Here is a 19,235-nt window from a genome sequence, read left to right as displayed (position 1 = left end):
GCAAAATTGGCTGGAATTGAGATTGGACACCATGTCGCGTTTGGAGAGTCCCAGATGTGCCTAAACTGTGGAAACCCCCCACAAGTGACCCCATTTTGGAAACTAGACCCCCTAAGGAACTTGTCTAGATGTGTGGTGAGCACTTTGAATCCCCAAGTGCTTCACAGACGTTTATAACGTAGAGCCGAATAAATAAAAAATTATATTTTTCACAACAATGATATTTTTGCCTCCAAATTTTTTATTTTACCAATGGTAACAGGAGAAATTGGACCCCAAAAGTTGTTGTGCAATTTGTCCTGAGTATGCCGATACCCGATATGTGGGGGGGAACCACTGTTTGGGTGCATGGCAGAGAGTGGAAGCAAAGGGGCGCTGTTTGACTATTTTAACGCACAATTGGCTGGAATGGAGATTGGACTCCATGTCGCATTTGGAGAGCCCCTGATGTACCTAAACAGTGGAAACCCCCCACAAGGGACACCATTTTGGAAAGAGTCGGCAGAGCTTCTTGTAACGCTTCTTCCCTGGCGCCCGTCCTTGTGGTACTGAGGCGGCACACACATGCCACATGTGTGCCACAAGTGTTACACACAGGGATACTGACAGCTCCGGTAACGGAAATATCAGGACGTGTGAAAGATGCCTTACAGCGGGTTTTTATGTTTGGCTACTGTCACACGCTAAAAGACGCTTTTTATTGCAAAATCGTTTTTGCATTAGCACATTTTGAGAGCTATAATTTTTCCATATTTTGGCCCACAGAGTCATGTGAGGTCTTGTTTTTGCACGACAAGATTTTATTGGCACCATTTTCAGGCACATGACATTTTTTGATCGCTTTTTCTTCTGATTTTGGGAGGCAGAATGAACAAAAACCAGCAATTCATGAATTTCTTTTGTGGGGGGGGGGGGCGTTTCTACCGTTCCGCGTGTGGTAAAATTGATAAAGCAGTTTTATTCTTCGGTCAGTACGATGACAGTGATACCTCATTTATATCTTTTTTTTAATGTTTTGGTGCTATATATAATATACAATAAAAACTATTTTACATAAAATTATTTTAGCATCGCTTTATTCTGAGAGCTATAACTTTTTTATTTTTCCAGGGATGGAGCTGTATGGGGGCTTGTTGTTTGCAGGACAAGATGACGTTTTCAACGGTACCATGTTTATTTACTGTATATCTGTCTTTTTGATCGCGTGCTATTCCACTTTTTGTCCAGCGGTATGATGATAAAGCATTGTTTTTTGCCTCGTTTTTATTTTTTTATGGTGTTCACTAAAGGGGTTAACTAGTGGGACAGTTTTATAGGTTGGGTGGTTACGGGTGCGGCGATACCAAATGTGTACTTTTATTGTCTAGATTTTTTTTCATTCAAATATTTATTTAGTGATAGAATAAGTATTGCTTTTTTAATTATTATTCTTAATTGTAAAAATATTTTAAAAAAATAATTTATTTTTTTTAACTTCATTATAGCCTTTACACTTTGTACCACTATGGGACAATCATTTTTTGCAGGCTGATCGCTTCATCTGCATGCTATAGAAGCTGTCAGCGCTGCACTTACTGGACATTGACCTGAGAGACTTCCTGACATGCACTGTGCATGACAGGAAGTTTCTCAGCTTTGATGACCTGGATGTTGTCATGATGACATCGGGTCACCATGGCAGCAATCTCCAATCCAAAGGCAGAGGGACTGTCAGCCCTCTGCCTGCTCCCGGAATGCTGCGATCATGTTCAATCGCAGCATTTCGGGGGTTAAAGTGCCGGGAGCGGTCTGTGACCGCTCCTGGCACTTAGTGCCAGGTGTTAGCTGTGAGAATCAGCTGACACCCGGCCGTGAACCACCCGTGTGCATGGCCGATCGTGATGACGTACTATCCTGACCATGGTCAGACAGGCCCAGATCACATGGACGGGATAGTACGTCAGATGTCAGAAAGGGGTTAAAGCTCATATATATATTGTGGTAGATCGTCTCACTCAGCTGCACTCGGAGTAGACACGGGTACACTGCGGCTTTAGGAACTTCCTTGGGTTTATTTGTAGACAGCATACACCCAGGTGTGGTACAGAAAATACAGCCCTCTGGGCAAAAAAGGAAAACAAATCAAAATGGTGGCAGAACACAGTCCTTCTCTGAGCGGGGTTCCTCCCGCTCACGGCTGACAGAACACAGATGGTTCAGGTTTACTAGTCCATGCATCGCTCTCCTGCAGTGCTCCTTCTCCAGGTGAACACACTGAAAGTTGTTACCTTCAGCCATTTTAGCCCAGACCATGTGACTCCTCAACCACGTGACCTCACCCAGGTCCTGTCAGCACACAGTGGTGCTAGCTCTGTAGGGGGAGATATGGGGGACACTCTCCCACCCGCTCTATGAATGTCCCCCTAGGAACCAGCTCTGGATTTTATATCACTGACGCCATTTGGCATAGTGAAACATATGTCCCCTATATTACATTACCAGATACCTATATACACACACGTCTAAAGTTGATTAAAACAGTAAAAAAAAAAAAAAGTTAAAGTAAAATTATCATTTTAGGTTGGAATGTAACAAAAAATTAGTTTAACTTATAGATGACAGTGTGTGATAGATCTTAGACATATTTTTGGGTATTTTGAAAGTCAGACATACACATTATCTGTTTGATGCAGGGAGACCAAAATGGCAACACTGGCTTGAGCAGAAGTATTGCTGCAGTACATGCCCGGGGTGCCCCTTAAAATCAACGGACTGCTGATGAAGCTACGCATGGAGTTAAATATGTCTGAATAACCCCTTTAGGTTGCAGAAACACTGTTTACAACCACCTTTACTGCACACACAACCATTGTGAATTCTTGGTGGCCATGAACTTGAGAATTCTTGATTTGCTCAGTTTCCCATATTCATGCTCACTCGGCTCAGCCAAAGTACTTGATCCTACTTTCTCTCCCTATTGTATGAGCCAGGAGACCCCCTATACACATTAGATAAGTATCTGAACCCGCCTTAGTTGGCAGACACTCATGACTTGTATGGCCACTTATAGCTATGTTTTCCTTTTAGGATTTGTTTAGACATCTACAAAAAGTAACATGTAGGGAGCCGTTATGACAGATGTAGTTTTGCAGAAACAGAGATAACTGAGCATCTAAAGAGAAAGGTTTAAAATTCCAAGTTATACCATGAAAAAAAAAAAAAATCCAAGTTATTATACCAGTCTGTGCACCTTAATGGCAGTATAATATGTGGTAATACGACTATGGTTGGACATAATATTTCTATGTGGATGAGGCCTACAGGGTTCAACACTAATAAGTCCCCGTCAGGGACATGAACGCCACTCCAGATCTATTACCTCACGTTTCATCTGTGTACACAGAGTAAGGAACACATGGAGCCAAGAACAATGCAATTATCCAGCTATGTATAATTTGTTGTCTGGTTTTCCTTACAAGCCATCTCCCCTCCAGACGGCTGCCGCTCAGCCGCTGACAGGTCTGCACTCGCTCTCCATTGCAATGAGACAAAACCAAACACTGAGCGCTCACTAGTAGGCATCATCATTTGCCATGTGTTCTTGTAGACGTCACAGAAGCCAGCTACTGCATCTATCTAGTTCATTGTGTAAGAGAGGCTGCAGAACTACAAATCCCAACAAGGCGAGCTGGGAAGGTGGATTGTTCAGCTCCAGGGTAACTCAAGAGATCCAAGTCCCATGAAAACTTAGATCAGCATTAGTATTCACAATCTTATGTATATCTCATCAGCCAGACAACCACATGCATCATCTCTGCCTTAAAATTTGTCGTGTAGCACGACGTCCAGCATCTCAAAAACAGCTAGAGGACCTCCAAGGTTAAGGTGGCCATGCGCCAATAGCCATCAGCCAAACAAATCCTCAAGACCCTACCATACACATGCACACAACCTGGCTAATCATGCATGTGTTCGCATTAGAGTGGGGGGGGGACACCTCTGGGTGTGGATTATTTTCTTTGAGAACAAAAGATCAGTCATGTCGAAATTCAGAGGGCCTGATCCCCCACCAACGTCTGCCATTGGTGGAGAGCTGTGATGCCATCATACACATTAGATGGTTCATTGATCTGGGTGTGTGACCTTTAGTGACCAGATAATCTTTTGCCCAGTACCCCCTATACTCAGTGTCAAGCCAGAGCGCCATCTAAAGGCAGTGACTGGTCAGTGCGTTCCCAGTCAGCAAAGAAAGAAAACAAGTATGATCAGGTTGGCATCAGTGAGTGAGTTATTTAGAGCTTTTTTTTTTAGTCATTTGTAGAAATAATGAACGTCCCTCATTTACTGACTTTCAAGAGGAAAAAACATCACTCTTCAGAGAGAAATTAGAATATACCAATGCCAAGCATGGAAGCTCAGCAATATCGGATGTTATACACTGCTCCACCTGATTTATGATAGAAAATGACATTTTCCACTTAAAAAATGGCAAATAATGAGATTAATCTTATATAAAACTTACACAAGGAAGCAATGCAAGACGGAAAAGGGCACTGAGGCTTCTCAGATATTCCTGCCTTATATCCAGGAGAGCAAGAGATATGGGATAGATAGATAGATAGATAGATAGATAGATAGATAGATAGATAGATAGATAGGCAGGCTGTGTGCTCACCTTCCTGATGTTTTCCTACCTCCCCTACCTCCGGCACAAAAGGAATTTGAAAGTGTAGACAGAAAAAGGAAGGCTTAACAACCCTGCTCTCCTCTGCTATTGGCGCTGCATGCCCTAACCCATCTTCTTCCGTAACCTTGGGAACCAACTGAGCAAATGCTAACCTCATTCAAACATGTCTGCTGCCTGCCAGACTGTTAAAGGGAACGTCTAACAGATACCGCAGATACAACATACCGGCAGGGGGTTTGTTATGAACGTGACATTTTGCCATCTGCGATGCACATAGTTGTACCCTGGTAGATATTTACAGGAATCCTTACTTCTTAAGAAGTGGGACAGAATAAGATACACAGCTCTGACAAAAATTAAGAGACCACTTCCAAATGTTCAGTTTGTCTGATTTTTCTCTTTATAGGTATATTTGAGTGAAATGTAAATTGTTCTTTTAGTCTATTAACTTCTGACAACATGTCTCCGAACTTCCAAGCATTGCATTTTGTATCTTTTTTTTTTCTGAAAAGGAGAAATGGTCAAAATTAAAAAAAACAAAACAAAAAAAAAAAAACACACATTGCTTTCAGACCTCAAATAATGCCAAGAAAACAAGTTCATAATCATTTAGATACAACAATACTAATGTTTTAACTCAGGAAGAGTTCAGAAATCAATATTTTGTGGAATAACCATGATTTTCAAAAAAACAGCTTTCATGCGTCTTGGCATGCTTTCCACCAGTCTTTCACACTGTTTCTGACACAAAAATGTAAGCAGTTCTTCTTTGTTTGATGGCTTGTGACTATCCATCATCCTCTTGATTACATTCCAGAGGTTTTCAATGGGGTTAAGGTCTGGAGAATGGGCTGCTCATGACAGGGTTTTGATGTGGTGGTCTCTTAGTATACAGCTCTGGCAAAAATTATTAGAAATACACTGCTCAAAAAAAGGGAACACTAAAATACCACATCCTAGATATCACTGAATGAAATATCGCAGCTGCAAATCTTTATTCATTACATAGCGGCATGCGTTGAGAACAAGAAAACGAAAATTATCAATGTAAATAAAAATTAATATCCCATGGAGGTCTGGATTTGGAAGGATACTCAAAATCAAAGTGGAAAATCAAATTACAGGCTGATCCAACTTCAGTGGAAATGCCTCAAGATAAAGAAATGATGCTCAGTAGTGTGTGTGGCCTCCACATGCCTGTTTGACCTCCCTACGACACCTGGGCATTCTCCTGATGAGTAGGCGGATGTTGTCATGAGAGATCTCCTCCCAGACCTGGATTAATGCATCTGCCAACATCTGGACAGTCTGTGGTGCAATGTGACGCTGGTGGATGGAGCGAGACATGATGTTCCAGATGTGCTCAATCAGATTCAGGTCTGGGGAACGAGCGGGCCAGTCCATAGCTTCAATGCCTTCATCTTGCAGAAACTGCTGACACACTCCAGCCACTTGAGGTCTGGCATTGTCCTGCATTAGGACGAACCCAGGGCCAACCACACCAGCATATGGTCTCACAAGGGGTCTGAGGATCTCATCTCGGTACCTAATGGCAGTCAGTCTACCTCTGGCGAGCACATGGAGGGCTGTGCTGCCCTCCAAAGAAATACCACCCCACACCATTATTGACACACTTCCAAACCGGCCATGCTGAGGGATGTTGCAGGCAGCAGATCGCTCTCCACAGCATCTCCATACTCTGTCACATCTCTCACATGTGCTCAGTGTGAACCTGCTTTCATCTGTGAAGAGCACAGGGCGCCAGTGGCGAATTTGCCAATCCTGGTGTTCTGTGGCAAATGTAAGCGTCCTGCACGGTGTTGGGCTGTGAGCACAACCCCCATCTGTGGACGTCGGGCACTCAGACCATCCTCATAATGGAGTCAGTTTCTAATCGTTTGTGCAGACACATGCACATTTGTGGCCTGCTAGAGGTCATTTTGCAGGGCTCTGGCAGTGCTCCTCCTGTTCCTCCTTGCACAAAGGCTGAGGTAGCGGTTCTGCTGCTGGGGTGTTGTCCTCCTACGGCCACCTCCACATCTCCTAGTGTACTGGCCTGCCTCTTGGTAGTGCCTCCAGCCTCTGGACACTACGCTGACAAATACAGCAAACCTTTTTGCCACAGCTCGCATTGATGTGACATCCTGGATGAGCTGCACTACCTGAGCCACTTGTGTGGGTTGTAGAGTCCATCTCATGCTACCACGAGTGTGAAAGCACAACCAACATTCAAAAGTGATCAATACATCAGCCAGAAAGCATTGGTACTGAGATGTGGTCTGTGGTCCCCACCTGCAGAAACACTCCTTTATTGAGGGTGTCTTGATAATTGCCAATAAATTCTGTTGTCTATTCCATTTGCACAACAGCTTGTGAAATTGTTTGTCAATCAGTGTTGCTTCCTAAGTGGACAGTTTGATTTCACAGAAGTTTGATTTACTTGGAGTTATATTCTGTTGTTTAAGTGTTCCCTTTATTTTTTTGAGCAGTGTACTTTTAGTAGAGATCTATCATCTGAGATGCCATAGATTAAGCTGTCGGAGATGCTGCTGGTGCCGCCACCCAGCTGCTTGGGGAAGATTTACTTCTAGGCAAGGTGGCATCCCCAAACATAGCCAACAAACAATAGCAATATTCTGAAGTGGCCATTTCAGAGACTAAATCTTAAACTAAACAGATGCTTGAATGAACGTCCCGTGGTCTAAGTCCGGCTGCAGACGAGCGTTTGAATAATCATCAAAAAAAACTTGGACTTTTTCCATCTAATTTTCATCCTTGAGCCCTGTATGTCGGTGAGGTTTGTGAGTGATCCATTTAAAAAGTGTACGGTATGTGTAATGTGTATCGGAATACATAAATGTTCTGTGTGGATCCAATTTTTTTTTTTTAAGCCCTCATAGACTTGAATGGGTGAGCTTCATCAAAGACCTGGAAGAGAGTAGTGCATGCTGGTATTTTTACTCACAGACAGACTGAAAAAATGAAAAAGAAATAAAAATCGTTCATCTGAACAGCCCTATTGAATAACATGGGTCATGTCCGTGTGCCCCACATGTCCGATGTATACGCTCGCCTGCGTGAGCCCTCTTAGTGTATCACTTTGCTAGAAGGCAATGTTAGGCTAGTTTCATATTAGCGTTTTTTAGCGCTGCGCTTCGTGCGCAATAGAAACGCATGCAAAAAAACGCATCATGCATTTTGCATGCATTTGCTTTTTTTTAGGCGCATGTGTTTTAACCAGTTTCTAGGCATGTTAACTCTTAAAATGCATGAGATTTCAAACGCAGGCGTGCGCATGGACATGGCCTGCGCTCCCATAGACTGTAATGTGTTATTTTTGCGCATTCTGTGCGCAAGCGGTTTTTTTGACGCTGTTTGATGGACCCAAAAATGCAACAGGTTGCGCCGGGCGCACACTACAAAAAAACGCATGCGCACGAAAATGCATACGAACGCATGCAAACGCTAGACCACACGCCCGCCATGTTAAACAGGGGCGCATGGTGCATTGACATGGACGCGCACGATGCGCTGCGCTAAAAAACGCTAATGTGAAACCAGACTAAAAGTAATTTTTAGTATTGAACAGAGAAGTCCTCATTTTAGGTGTAATTATTAGCATATTGGGTTTTCTTATGTAAGGCGCTACTCAGACTTTAATACTGTAAAGTGCACTAACTTTACTAATTTAGTGCAGAAGAAATCATAGCTCTCTAGACATGCCTGCTGTAATGTGTGCTATAAGTTTAAGTACAATTATATAAATCACTCCCTAGAAAGGTCAAAAAGTTGCAGCAATGTGGCTGATCTCATTTTATTACATGGGGCATAGGCCGGATTCACACATCCGTGTGTCGCTGTCAGAAGTGCGGATTGTGGTGCACGGATCGATGGCGGATCTCCTGACTCAAACTTGACAGCCTCATATACGGCTATGAGGCTGTTGGGTTTGGGCCGGGAGGTAGGCATTACAGAGACGGTGTCTCTGCCCATCGTTCTGCTGACGGGTGGGGAACGTCGATGGCCTACAAAAGAATAAGCCATGTATGGTAAAATATCCCTAAACCCCTTTAACTTTAATAATATATCTACAGCCAAAAGAGCTGAGATATGGGGTTTTGATAATGTTCCCAAATGAAGAGTCCATACACCGTTATTTTTCATGGTACAATGACAGAAACCCCATTATATACAATGGAGGCTGGGGGGTGATGCTGGTGCCTTGGGCTAGGGGAAAATGTGTGTAGATGGGTAGGTAGCTGGCTTAGTGATAGAAAACAAAGAGTGGTTATTAATGGTGCATACTCAGATTGGGCCAGGGTTACTAGTGGGGAACCACAGGGTTCTGTAATGGGCCCTCTACTATTTAATATATTTATTAATGATCTAGTGGATGGCTTATACAGTGAAATATCAGTATTTGCAGATGATACAAAACTATGTAAGGTAGTTACACAAAGGAGGACAGTTTGAAACTACAGACAGATTTGAGTAAATTGGAGAATTGGGCTGAAAAATGGCAAATGAGGTTTAACACAGATAAGTGTAAGGTTATGCACATGGGAAGGAGAAACAGATGCTACAATTACTTACTAAATGGGAAACTGCTGGGGAAATCAGACATGGAAAAAGACTTAGGCATCTTAGTCAATAAGAAGCTAAATTGGAGTGCCCAGTGTCAGGCAGCTGCCACCAAAGCAAATAGGGTCATGGGATGCATTAGAAGAGGTCTGGGGACACGAGATGAAAACATAATTCTCCCTCTGTACAAATCACACGTCAGTCCACACTTGGAGTATTGTGTGCAATTTTGGACGCCGGTGCTCAAGAAAGACATTACTGAACTTGAAAGGGTTCAAAGGCGGGCTACTAAAATGATAAATGGAGTTGGTTCACTACAATACCCAGAAAGGTTATCGAAATTAGGTCTATTTACTCTAGAAAAGAGAAGACTTAGGGCAGACTTAATATATATGTACAAGTATATCAGAGGGCAATACAGAGATCTCTCCAATGAACTGTTTGTACCAAGGACTGACAAGAACAAGGGGGCATTCTCTTCGTTTGGAGGAAAGACAATTTCTGCACCAGCATAGAAGAGGGTTCTTCATGGTAAGAGCAGTGAGGCTCTGGAATTCTCTTCCTGAGAAGTGGTGATGGCCAACTCACTGAATGAATTTAAGAAAGGAATGGATGCTTTTCTTGTGAGTAACAGTATAGAAGGTTACAAATAACATAATTATAGGTAGATGGTTGACCCAGCTTAGGGGAAGGAATTTTTTTTCCCTATGGAGAAAATTGGCTTCTACTCTGTGGGTTTTTTGCCTTCCCCAGGATCAACAATGCAGAACAGCTGCACTAAAAATAGGCTGAACTAGATGGACATATGGTCTTCCTTCAGCCTTCAAAACTATGTTACTATGCTACATGACTAATCAGGAAGGGACATGATTTTTATTTTTCCCTTCCTAGAAGGCGACGTGCACATGCTGAGCATTTGGTGAGTTTTTTTACCTCAGCCAAAACCAGGAGTGGAACAATCAGAGGAAAGGTACACTAGAAATACGTCACCTCTTCTGTATTTATCACCCACTCCTGGTTTTGGCTGCCAAATACTGAGGTAAAAAAACTCACCAAATGGCCTAATGAAACAGAAAATCGAAACGCTAGTGCACATCTACACCCTAGCTCTCCATGAGCTTTTTTTTTTTTTAACCAAGAGGACCCAGGGAAAGGACCTTGGCAGCACCATGTAGATTATCTTTTTAGAAAGGTTCTGTGCTATAAATGGACACTTATCTACCACTAATATATCAGCTTGGTTTACAAGCCAAAGGATGTGTTATACCATGTTATCAATTGAAGGGATATATTGCCATTTCTCAAAATGAATGTAATGGATGCTGTCATAAAGGCAATCACACACAAATAGACAGCAATCCACAAAAAGTATATCTGCTCCGTTAAAGACAATTTATGTTTTGTACTTCAAATTATCCAGTCAGTCGATGCATAAAGCTAAAAATTAAAACCATGAAAATGTGCCGTCAGCTTCAGGTATCTGCCCAGTGCAAGGTGAAACAGGGTGAGGCTCGGGCGTATGTGTCTCTTGGCAAAGTTCCGTCTATAGGAATTTTTTTTTTGGTATACATTAACTATCATACTGTAAATAGTAAATGTAATACTGGGTTTAGAACAAAGAAGAAAAAAAAATACATTCAAGAAGGACACTGCAGATAAAGCGAATAGACGCAAAAAGAACCACACAGAAATCAGTCGGAGAAGCATCATATACACTCGGCTGGTAATAGAATATGTAGGAAACAGTAGATAATATTTTACACTGTAATTCTTAATGTCTGGTGCCATATTTTGTAATCTATAGCTGTTAATATATTAGTTATGATACATTGAAATTAAAAGACCACCAATCTGAGTGGTACAACTTCACAAGGATTTTACCGCACAGTGTGCACTGTACTGCATTAATATATGCCAGCCCATGTACAGAGAATGCAGCGGTTTAAGGTGTGACCTTTGTACGCCGGTCTGTGGTTACTCTTTAAAGAGAATTAGTCAGAAGGATCAACTCTCGTAAGCAGTCAATATGGACATGCAGGTCAAACGAAGCTGAATAAATGATACATTGAGAACTGTGATCTGACGTCTTATTCCAGAGAAACATGGATTTTTGTGCGTACTCACCATAAAATCCTTTTCTCCGAGACACTCATTGGGGGACACAGGTACTGTGGGTGTATGCTACCGCCATCTGGAGGCTGACACTAAGTAAACAACACAAGGTTAGCGCCTCCTCCGCCACATACACCCTCGCCCCAATTACGGGCGGAAACCAGTTTAGTGCAAAAGCAGTCAGAGAATAACGAAAAAACAGCCTTAATGCAGATAACAATATGTCTGGAAAAGATCCACCCTGACATCAACAAAAAAATGCACATTAATTAAATAAACCAGAGGCAACTTGGCTAACAGGGTGGGTGCTGTGTCCCCCAATGAGCGTCTCCGAGAAAAGGATTTTACGGTGAGTACTCACAAAAATCCATGTTTCTCCTTCATTTCATTGGGGGACACAGGTACTGTGGGACACCCTAAAGCAGTCCCTAGGTGGGAAGTTGACTCACCAATCCAAGCTACATGCACCTCCTGTCTAAAGGTGCACCACCGCTGCTTGGAGAATCCTTCTACCTAGGCTCGCATCCGACGAAGCCTGAGTATGGACATTGTAATGTTTAGTAAACATGTGCAGGCTGGACCAGGTCACTGCCTTGCACACTTGCTCCATCCAAGCCTGGTGCCGAAGTGCCCAAAGGCGCCCACTGCCCGAGTAGAGTGTGCTCTGATCCCTGCTGGATCCGGCGCACCCCTGATGCGGTAGGCCTCCTGAATAGTTAGACGGATCCATCTGGCTATGGTCGATTTTAAGGCTGCGAGTCTCTTCCTACGCCGTTCGGGGAGCACAAACAGCGTGTCCGTCTGACGAAAGGGAGCCGTCCGCGCCACGTACCTTCTGAGTGCTCTCACCAGGTCTCACGTGTGAAGAGCTTTTTCCACGCGATGTACTGGCGCTGGACAAAACGAGGGAAAGACAATAGCCTCATTAAAGTGGAATGAGGATATGACCTTCGGCAGAAAGGGGGGAGCTGGTCTGAGCACCACCTTATCCTTGTGGAAGGTGAGAAATGGTGCTCGGCAGGACAAGGCCGCCAACTCAGAGATTCGCCTAATGGAAGTTATGGCTACCAAGAATACTACTTTCCGGGAAAGGTACGATAAAGGAACATCTTGAAGTGGTTCGAAAGGAGCTTCCTGCAGAACACTTGGGACCTTAATCTGGTCCTAGGTGTCCAGAGGCACCCTATAGGGCAGTACCAAGTGGGAGACTCCCTGGATGAAAGTCCTCACCTGCATATTGGTAGCGATTCTTTGCTGGAACAGGATGGACAATGCCGATATCTGTCTCCTAAGGGAGCTCGGGGCCAAACCTGAGTCTAGGCCTGACTGGAGAAAGGCCAAGATGTTGGGAATCGAAAATGTCAGTGGAGAAAAACCACAGTCTCGACACCAAGCGAAGAAGACCTTCCAGGTATGATGGTAAATTCTCGCTAAGGTAGCCTTTCGGGCGCTAATCATTGTAGCGACCACCTCGCGCCCAAACCCCTCCTGGGTCAGAATCCAAGATTCAACGGCCATGCCGTCAAACACAGGGCCCCTGAGTTCGGGTGGAAGATCGGGCCCTGGGACAGTAGATCTGGGCGCTCTGGCAGTCACCATGGGATGTCGGCGAGTAGCTGCACTAGATCTGCGTACCACGCTCAACAGGGCCAGCAGAATCGCTGGAGCCTCTTCTGTTTTGATCATCTTGATGACCCTCGGGAGTAGCGGCAGCGGGGGAAACAAATATGGAAGACGAAACTGGTTCCTTGGCAGAACCAACGCATCCACAGAGATCGCTCGCGAGTCCTGAGATCGGGCGACGAACACGGGCACCTTGGCGTTCACTCTGGAGGCCATCAGATCCACATCCGGTGTTCCCCACCGTTTGCAAATCTGCTCGAAGACATCGGGGTGCAGAGACCATTCCCCCGACGCGACACCCTGCCCGCTGAGGAAGTCCACCACCCAATTTTCCACGCCCGGGATATGGACTGCTGATATTACCTAATGGTTCCTCTCGGCCCAGTGAAGCACGTGTCCCTCCTCACGCATGGTTGCTCTGCTGCGCGTGCCTCCTTGCCGATTTACGTAAGCCACCACCGTGGCGTTGTCCGATTGAATCCGGACGGGACGTCTTGCTAGATGGTGCCGAAAATGTTGCAGTGCCAGCCGGACCGCTCGTATTTCCAACAAGTTGATCGAGAGGTGTGCCTACTGCGGGGACCATCGTCCCTGGGTGGTGAGGTGGCGAAAAACTGCTCCCCAGCCGAGGAGGCTGGTGTCGGTTGTGACCACTAGCCAGTGATCTGGGGGAAAGGGTTTCCCCTGCAGAAGGGAGGACATGCTCGTCCACCACTCCAGTTGACTGTCTGACCTGCGAGGATAGCCGGCACTGATGATCAAGCGTGAATGGGTTCTTGTCCCAGGCTGACAAGAGTGCGTGCTGTAGGGGGCGAAGATGAAATTGGGCAAACGGAATCGCTTCTATTGCTGCCACCATCTTCCCTAGCACTCTCATCCCAAACCGAATGGTTTGTGGGACTGGCTGTAGAAGCTTCTGGACTCCTTGCTGGAGCGCTAGAGCTTTGTCCTGAGGGAGAATTACCAACCCTCAGGAGGTGTTGAAAAATCATCCCTAAAAAAGAAATCCTCTGGGCTGGGACAAGGGATGATTTTTTTTCCTGTTGACCAACCACCCTAAGCGGGAGAGGGTATCCAGCGTGATGCTGACATTCTCCTCGCATGCCCGAAACGAGGGGCCCTTCACCAAGAGGTCGTATAAGTATGGTAAAACGACTATGCCCCGAGAGTGTAAGACTGCCATCACCTTTGTGAACACCCTAGGAGCGGTGGCTAGTCCGAAGGGCAGTGCTGCAAACTGGAAATGTCGGCAATTGATGGCGAACCGCAGAAACTTTTGATGCGGAGGAAAAATGGGGATGTGCAGGTAGGCATCCTGGATATCGATCAAGGCCAAGTATTCTCCTTGGCCCATGGCCGATATAATTGAACGGAGAGATTCCATTCGGAAATGTTTGATCCTGATGAACTTGCTAAGGAGCTTCAGGTCCAAAACCGGCCAGGACAGAGCTTCAGGTCCAAAACCGGCCTGACTGTCCCATCCTTTTTGGGGACCGCGAACAGATTGGAATAAAAACCCTGCCCCTTTTCGTGCTCTGGTACGGGAACAATGACTCCGTTGCGCTGGAGTGAGTTGATGGCCCCTAACAACGCCCTTGCCCGGGGCTCCACTTTGGGAAGTCGAAACAGAAAAAATTGTTTTTGGGGAAAACCTCTATCTTGTATCCTGCGGACACCAGTTCCGCCACCCATGAGTCGCGTGCTATCGTGACCCAAACCTGGCGAAAGCAGAGCAGGTGGCCGCCTACTCTGCTGATGTCGCCTAAAAAGTGCTCTGAGTCATTTGGTTGAGGGTCTCTGGGCCCTGGCTCCCCTCGCTCTGGGCTGGCGAGCACGCATTCTCCCCAATGGGTTGGTTCTATATGAGACCTGTCGCTCCCTATCCTGGTTGGAGCGACAGGAGCTGGCCGCTGCCGTCCACCCGGGGTTGCGAAAGGCCCGAACCCGTGCCTGAGCTTGGCGAAACGGCTGCTTGGCCCTTTGTAGCGGGAGGAAGCTGCTCTTTACCCCCGCAGCATCGGAGATGAGCTGGTCTAATTTCTCCCCGAACAGGCGAGTAATAGCAGTATTTTACATCACAGGTTCACTTTAAAAAGTGTTAGTCATTTTATAATTACTTTCCCAAGTAAAAAAGAAATTGTACTGCAAATTTATCTCCAACCATACAAGGAAGCAGCATGTAAAACGCTGGTACTACCATTACTGGCCCTGTTTTTACTTGTGTAGTTTACTAGAGTACCAGCATTGTTATACATTATATATAAACATTTTCGGATTTCACATCCTTTGTACAGTACAGACCAAAAGTTTGGACACACCTTCTCATTCAAAGAGTTTTCTTTATTTTCATGACTATGAAAAGTGCAGATTCACTCTGAAGGCATCACAACTATGAATTAACACATGTGGAATTATATAATTAACCAAAAAGTGTGAAACAACTGAAAATACTGTATGTCTTATTCTAGGTTCTTCAAAGTAGTCACCTTTTGCTTTGATTTCTGCTTTGCACACTCTTGGCATTCTCTTGATGAGCTTCAAGAGGTAGTCACCGGAAATGGTTTTCACTTCACAGGTGTGCCCTATCAGGTTTAATAAGTGGGATTTCTTGCCTTATAAATGGGATTGGGACCATCAGTTGTGTTGTGCAGAAGTCTGGTGGATACACAGCTGATAGTCCTACTGAATAGACTGTTAGAATTTGTATTATGGCAAGAAAAAAATCAGCTAAGTAAAGAAAAACGAGTGGCCATCATTACTTTAAGAAATTAAGGTCAGTCAGAAAAATTGGGAAAACTTTGAAAGTGTCCCCAAGTGCAGTGGCAAAAACCATCAAGCGCTACAAAGAAACTGGCTCACATGAGGACCGACCCAGGAAAGAAAGACCAAGAGTCACCTCTGCTGCGGAGGATAAGTTCATCCGAGTCACAGCCTCAGAAATCGCAGGTTAACAGCAGCTCAGATTAGAGACCAGGTTAATGCCACACAGAGTTCTAGCAGCAGACACATCTCTACAACAACAGTTAAGAGGAGACTTTGTGCAGCAGGCCTTCATTGTAAAATAGCTGCTAGGAAACAAGCAGAAGAGACTTGTTTGGGCTAAAGAACACAAGGAATGGACATTAGACCAGTGGAAATATGTGCTTTGGTCTGATGAATCCAAATTTGAGATCTTTTGAACCAAAGACTGTGTCTTTGTGTGACGCAGAAAAGGTGAACGGATGGACTCTACATGCCTGGTTCCCACCGTGAAGCATGGAGGAGGAGGTGTGATGGTGTGGGGGTGCTTTGCTGGTGACACTGTTGGGGATTTATTCAAAATTGAAGGCATACCAAACCAGCATGGCTACCATAGCATCTTCCAGCGGCATGCTATTCCATCCGGTTTGCGTTTATTTGGACCATCATTTATTTTTCAACAGGACAATGACCCCAAACACACCTCCAGGCTGTGTAAGGGCTATCTGACCAAGTAGGAGAATGATGGGGTGCTACGCCAGATGACCTGGCCTCCACAGTCACCAGACCTGAACCCAATCGAGATGGTTTGGGGTGAGCTGGACCGCAGAGTGAAGGCAAAAGGGCCAACAAGTGCTAAGCATCTCTGGGAACTCCTTCAAGACTGTTGGAAGACCATTTTCCAGTGACTACCTCTTGAAGCTCATCAAGAGAATGCCAAGAGTGTGCAAAGCAGTAATCAAAGCAAAAGGTGGCTACTTTGAAGAACCTAGAATATAAGACATATTTTCAGTTGTTTCACACTTTTTTGTTAATTATATATTTCCACATGTGTTAATTCATAGTTGTGATGCCTTCAGAGTGAATCTACAATTTTCATAGTCATGAAAATAAAGAAAACTCTTTGAATGAGAAGATGTGTCCAAACTTTTGGTCTGTACTGTACATCTTATTGGCCCTGAATTAACCCCTTACCGAGGTATTTTTGGTATTGCATTTTCTTTTTTCCCTCCCCTTCTTTCCAGAGCCATAACTTTTTTATTTTTCTGTCAATATGGCCAAATGAGGGCTTGTTTTTTGTGAGCCAAGTTGTACTTTTGAATGACACCATTGGTTTTACCATGTCGTGTACTACAAAATGGGAAAAAAATTCCAAGTGCGGTGAAATTGCAAAAATAGTGCAATCCCACACTTGTTTGTTGCTTGGCTTTTTTTGCTAGGTTCACCAAATGCTAAAACTGACCTGCCATTATGATTCTCCAGGCCGTTACAAGTTCATAGACACCAAACATGTATAGGTTCTTTTTTATCTAAGTGGTGAAAAAAAACTCCAAAGTTTGTTTAAAGATAAAAAATTGCGCCATCTTCCGAGACTCATAGTGATCTCGGGCTGGGTGAGGGCTTATTTTTCACGCACCGAGCTGACGTTTTTAATGATATTTTTGTGCAGATACGATCTTTTAAACGCCCGTTATTGCATTTTAATGCAATGTCACAGCAACCAAAAACACGTAGTTCTGGCGTTTGATTTTTTTCTCCCTACGCTGTTTAGCAATCAGGTTAATCCTTTTTTATTGATAGATTGGGCGATTCTGAATGCGGCGATACCAAATATGTGTATGTGTGTTTTTTTATTGTTTTATTTTGGGGCGAAAGGGGGGCGATTTAAACTTTTATATTTTTTTCATTGTTTCATATTTTTTTAAACTTTTTTTTTTAAATTTTGGCATGCTTCAATAGCCTCCATGGGAGGTTAGAAGCTCCCATACTTGATTGGCTCTGCTACATATAGGCGATGAACAGATCACCTATATGTAGCTGAATTACTGCATTGTTATGAGCGCCGACCACTGGGTGGCAGTCATAGCAATGTGGCATCAACAACCATAGAGGTCTCCAGGGGACCTCTGGTTGTTATGACAACGCATCGCTGACCCCCTATCACGTGACGGGGGTGAGCGATACGCGCATCTCCGGCCGCAAGCGCCAGTTAAATGCCGCTGTCAGCGTTTGACAGCAGCGTTTATCTAGTTAAACCAGTTTAATAATGTTGTGATTCCACCTCTGCCTATTGCGAAGCCCACATCAAAGCGGGGGAGACGTCCAATGACGGACTGTGCCCGTCATTGAACGTTAAGGGGTTAATCAACTTCAGGGCTCCTGTTATACAAATCTATAGAATCCGCTCCCATCACACTTCGGACAGTATGATCATACATCTTATTTCAAGGGAACTGGGGACCAGAGAGACATCTGCAAAAGAATGACAGTTCATTTAACATAATTTTTACAATTAGGTCTAGAAATATTTGGACAGTGACCAAATCTTTGTGGTTTGGGTTCTGCATGTCGCTATTTCTATTTAAAGTGAAACAACTGAGATGTAATTAGGTTTAATTAAAAAGGTTGGGAAAAAATATCCTGTAAATTGTTTAGGAATTGCAACCATTTTTCTACAAAGCCTCCTTAGGGACTCAAATTAAATTGGACAAATTAACTTTACAAAGTATTAAAAATTGACATTTTATTAATGGTAGAGAATCCTTTGCAGGTAAAGACTGCCTGAAGTCTGGAAGCCATGGACGTCACCAAACGCTTTTTGATTCTTTGCCAGGCCTTTACGAAGGTTGACTTCAGTTGTTGCTTGTTTGTGGGTGTTTCTGCCTTAAAGAGATTGTCTACTACTTTTACATTGATGACCCATCCTCAGCATAGGTCATCAATATCTGATCGGCCAGGGTACGACACCTGGCACCCCCATCGATCAGCTGTTATCGATATCGGCTGCAGGAAGTACTCACTAGCCGAGCTGCTCTATCTACTTGTAGAGGCTGGGACTTGGTACTATACATCTGCCTCCTATTGTGAACCCCAATGAGGACAGCGATAATAATACATTTTATTTCTATAGCGCCGACATATTCCGCAGCACTTTACATTTCAGAGGGGACTTGAACAGACAACAGACATTACAGCAAAACAATAATCACATAGATTATAACAGATACCAAGAGGAATGAGGGCCCTGCTCACAAGCTTACAGTCTATGAGGAAAGAGGTAGACACGAAAGGTGGGTGGTAACAGTTGCCCTGATTGTATGGACCAGCCATAATGTTAAGTGTGTAACAGTACAGACACAGAGGGCTAATGGATGCATAAAGCATGTGGGAACATGGTGCGGGGAACCTGGTTATGGTAAAACTTTTGGCTGTGCCACACAGGGATAGATTAGGTTAATGTGTTGAGGCGGTAGGCCAGTCTGAATAAATGCGTTTTCAGGGCACGCTTAAAATT

At 44.2% G+C, this 19,235-nt stretch overlaps 1 protein-coding gene across 11 annotated transcripts in view; it reads right to left on the bottom strand.

Annotated features, from left to right (window-relative positions):
- The window catches only part of MAP7D2 (MAP7 domain containing 2), a 190,471-nt gene that overhangs the window by 130,942 nt on the left and 40,294 nt on the right, over positions 1 to 19,235 (bottom strand). For 8 of the 11 annotated variants that reach the window (XM_073565858.1, XM_073565868.1, XM_073565862.1 and 5 more), the window contains exon 1: positions 4,655 to 4,838. The exons of the other annotated variants lie outside the window; for them this stretch is intronic. In XM_073565858.1, the coding sequence (XP_073421959.1) occupies positions 4,655 to 4,823 (169 nt within the window). In that variant the 5' untranslated portion in view covers positions 4,824 to 4,838. Of the gene's footprint in view, positions 1 to 4,654; positions 4,839 to 19,235 lie in introns of those variants that run through there. 11 annotated transcript variants of the gene reach the window in all.

The sequence above is a fragment of the Dendrobates tinctorius genome, unplaced genomic scaffold (assembly GCF_039654945.1).
Source record: "Dendrobates tinctorius isolate UK_male_01 unplaced genomic scaffold, ASM3965494v1 ptg000016l, whole genome shotgun sequence".
NCBI lineage: Eukaryota > Metazoa > Chordata > Amphibia > Anura > Dendrobatidae > Dendrobates > Dendrobates tinctorius.
The sequence above is the reverse complement of the archived record's forward strand: the minus strand, read 5'-3'. Positions and strand labels throughout refer to the sequence as shown.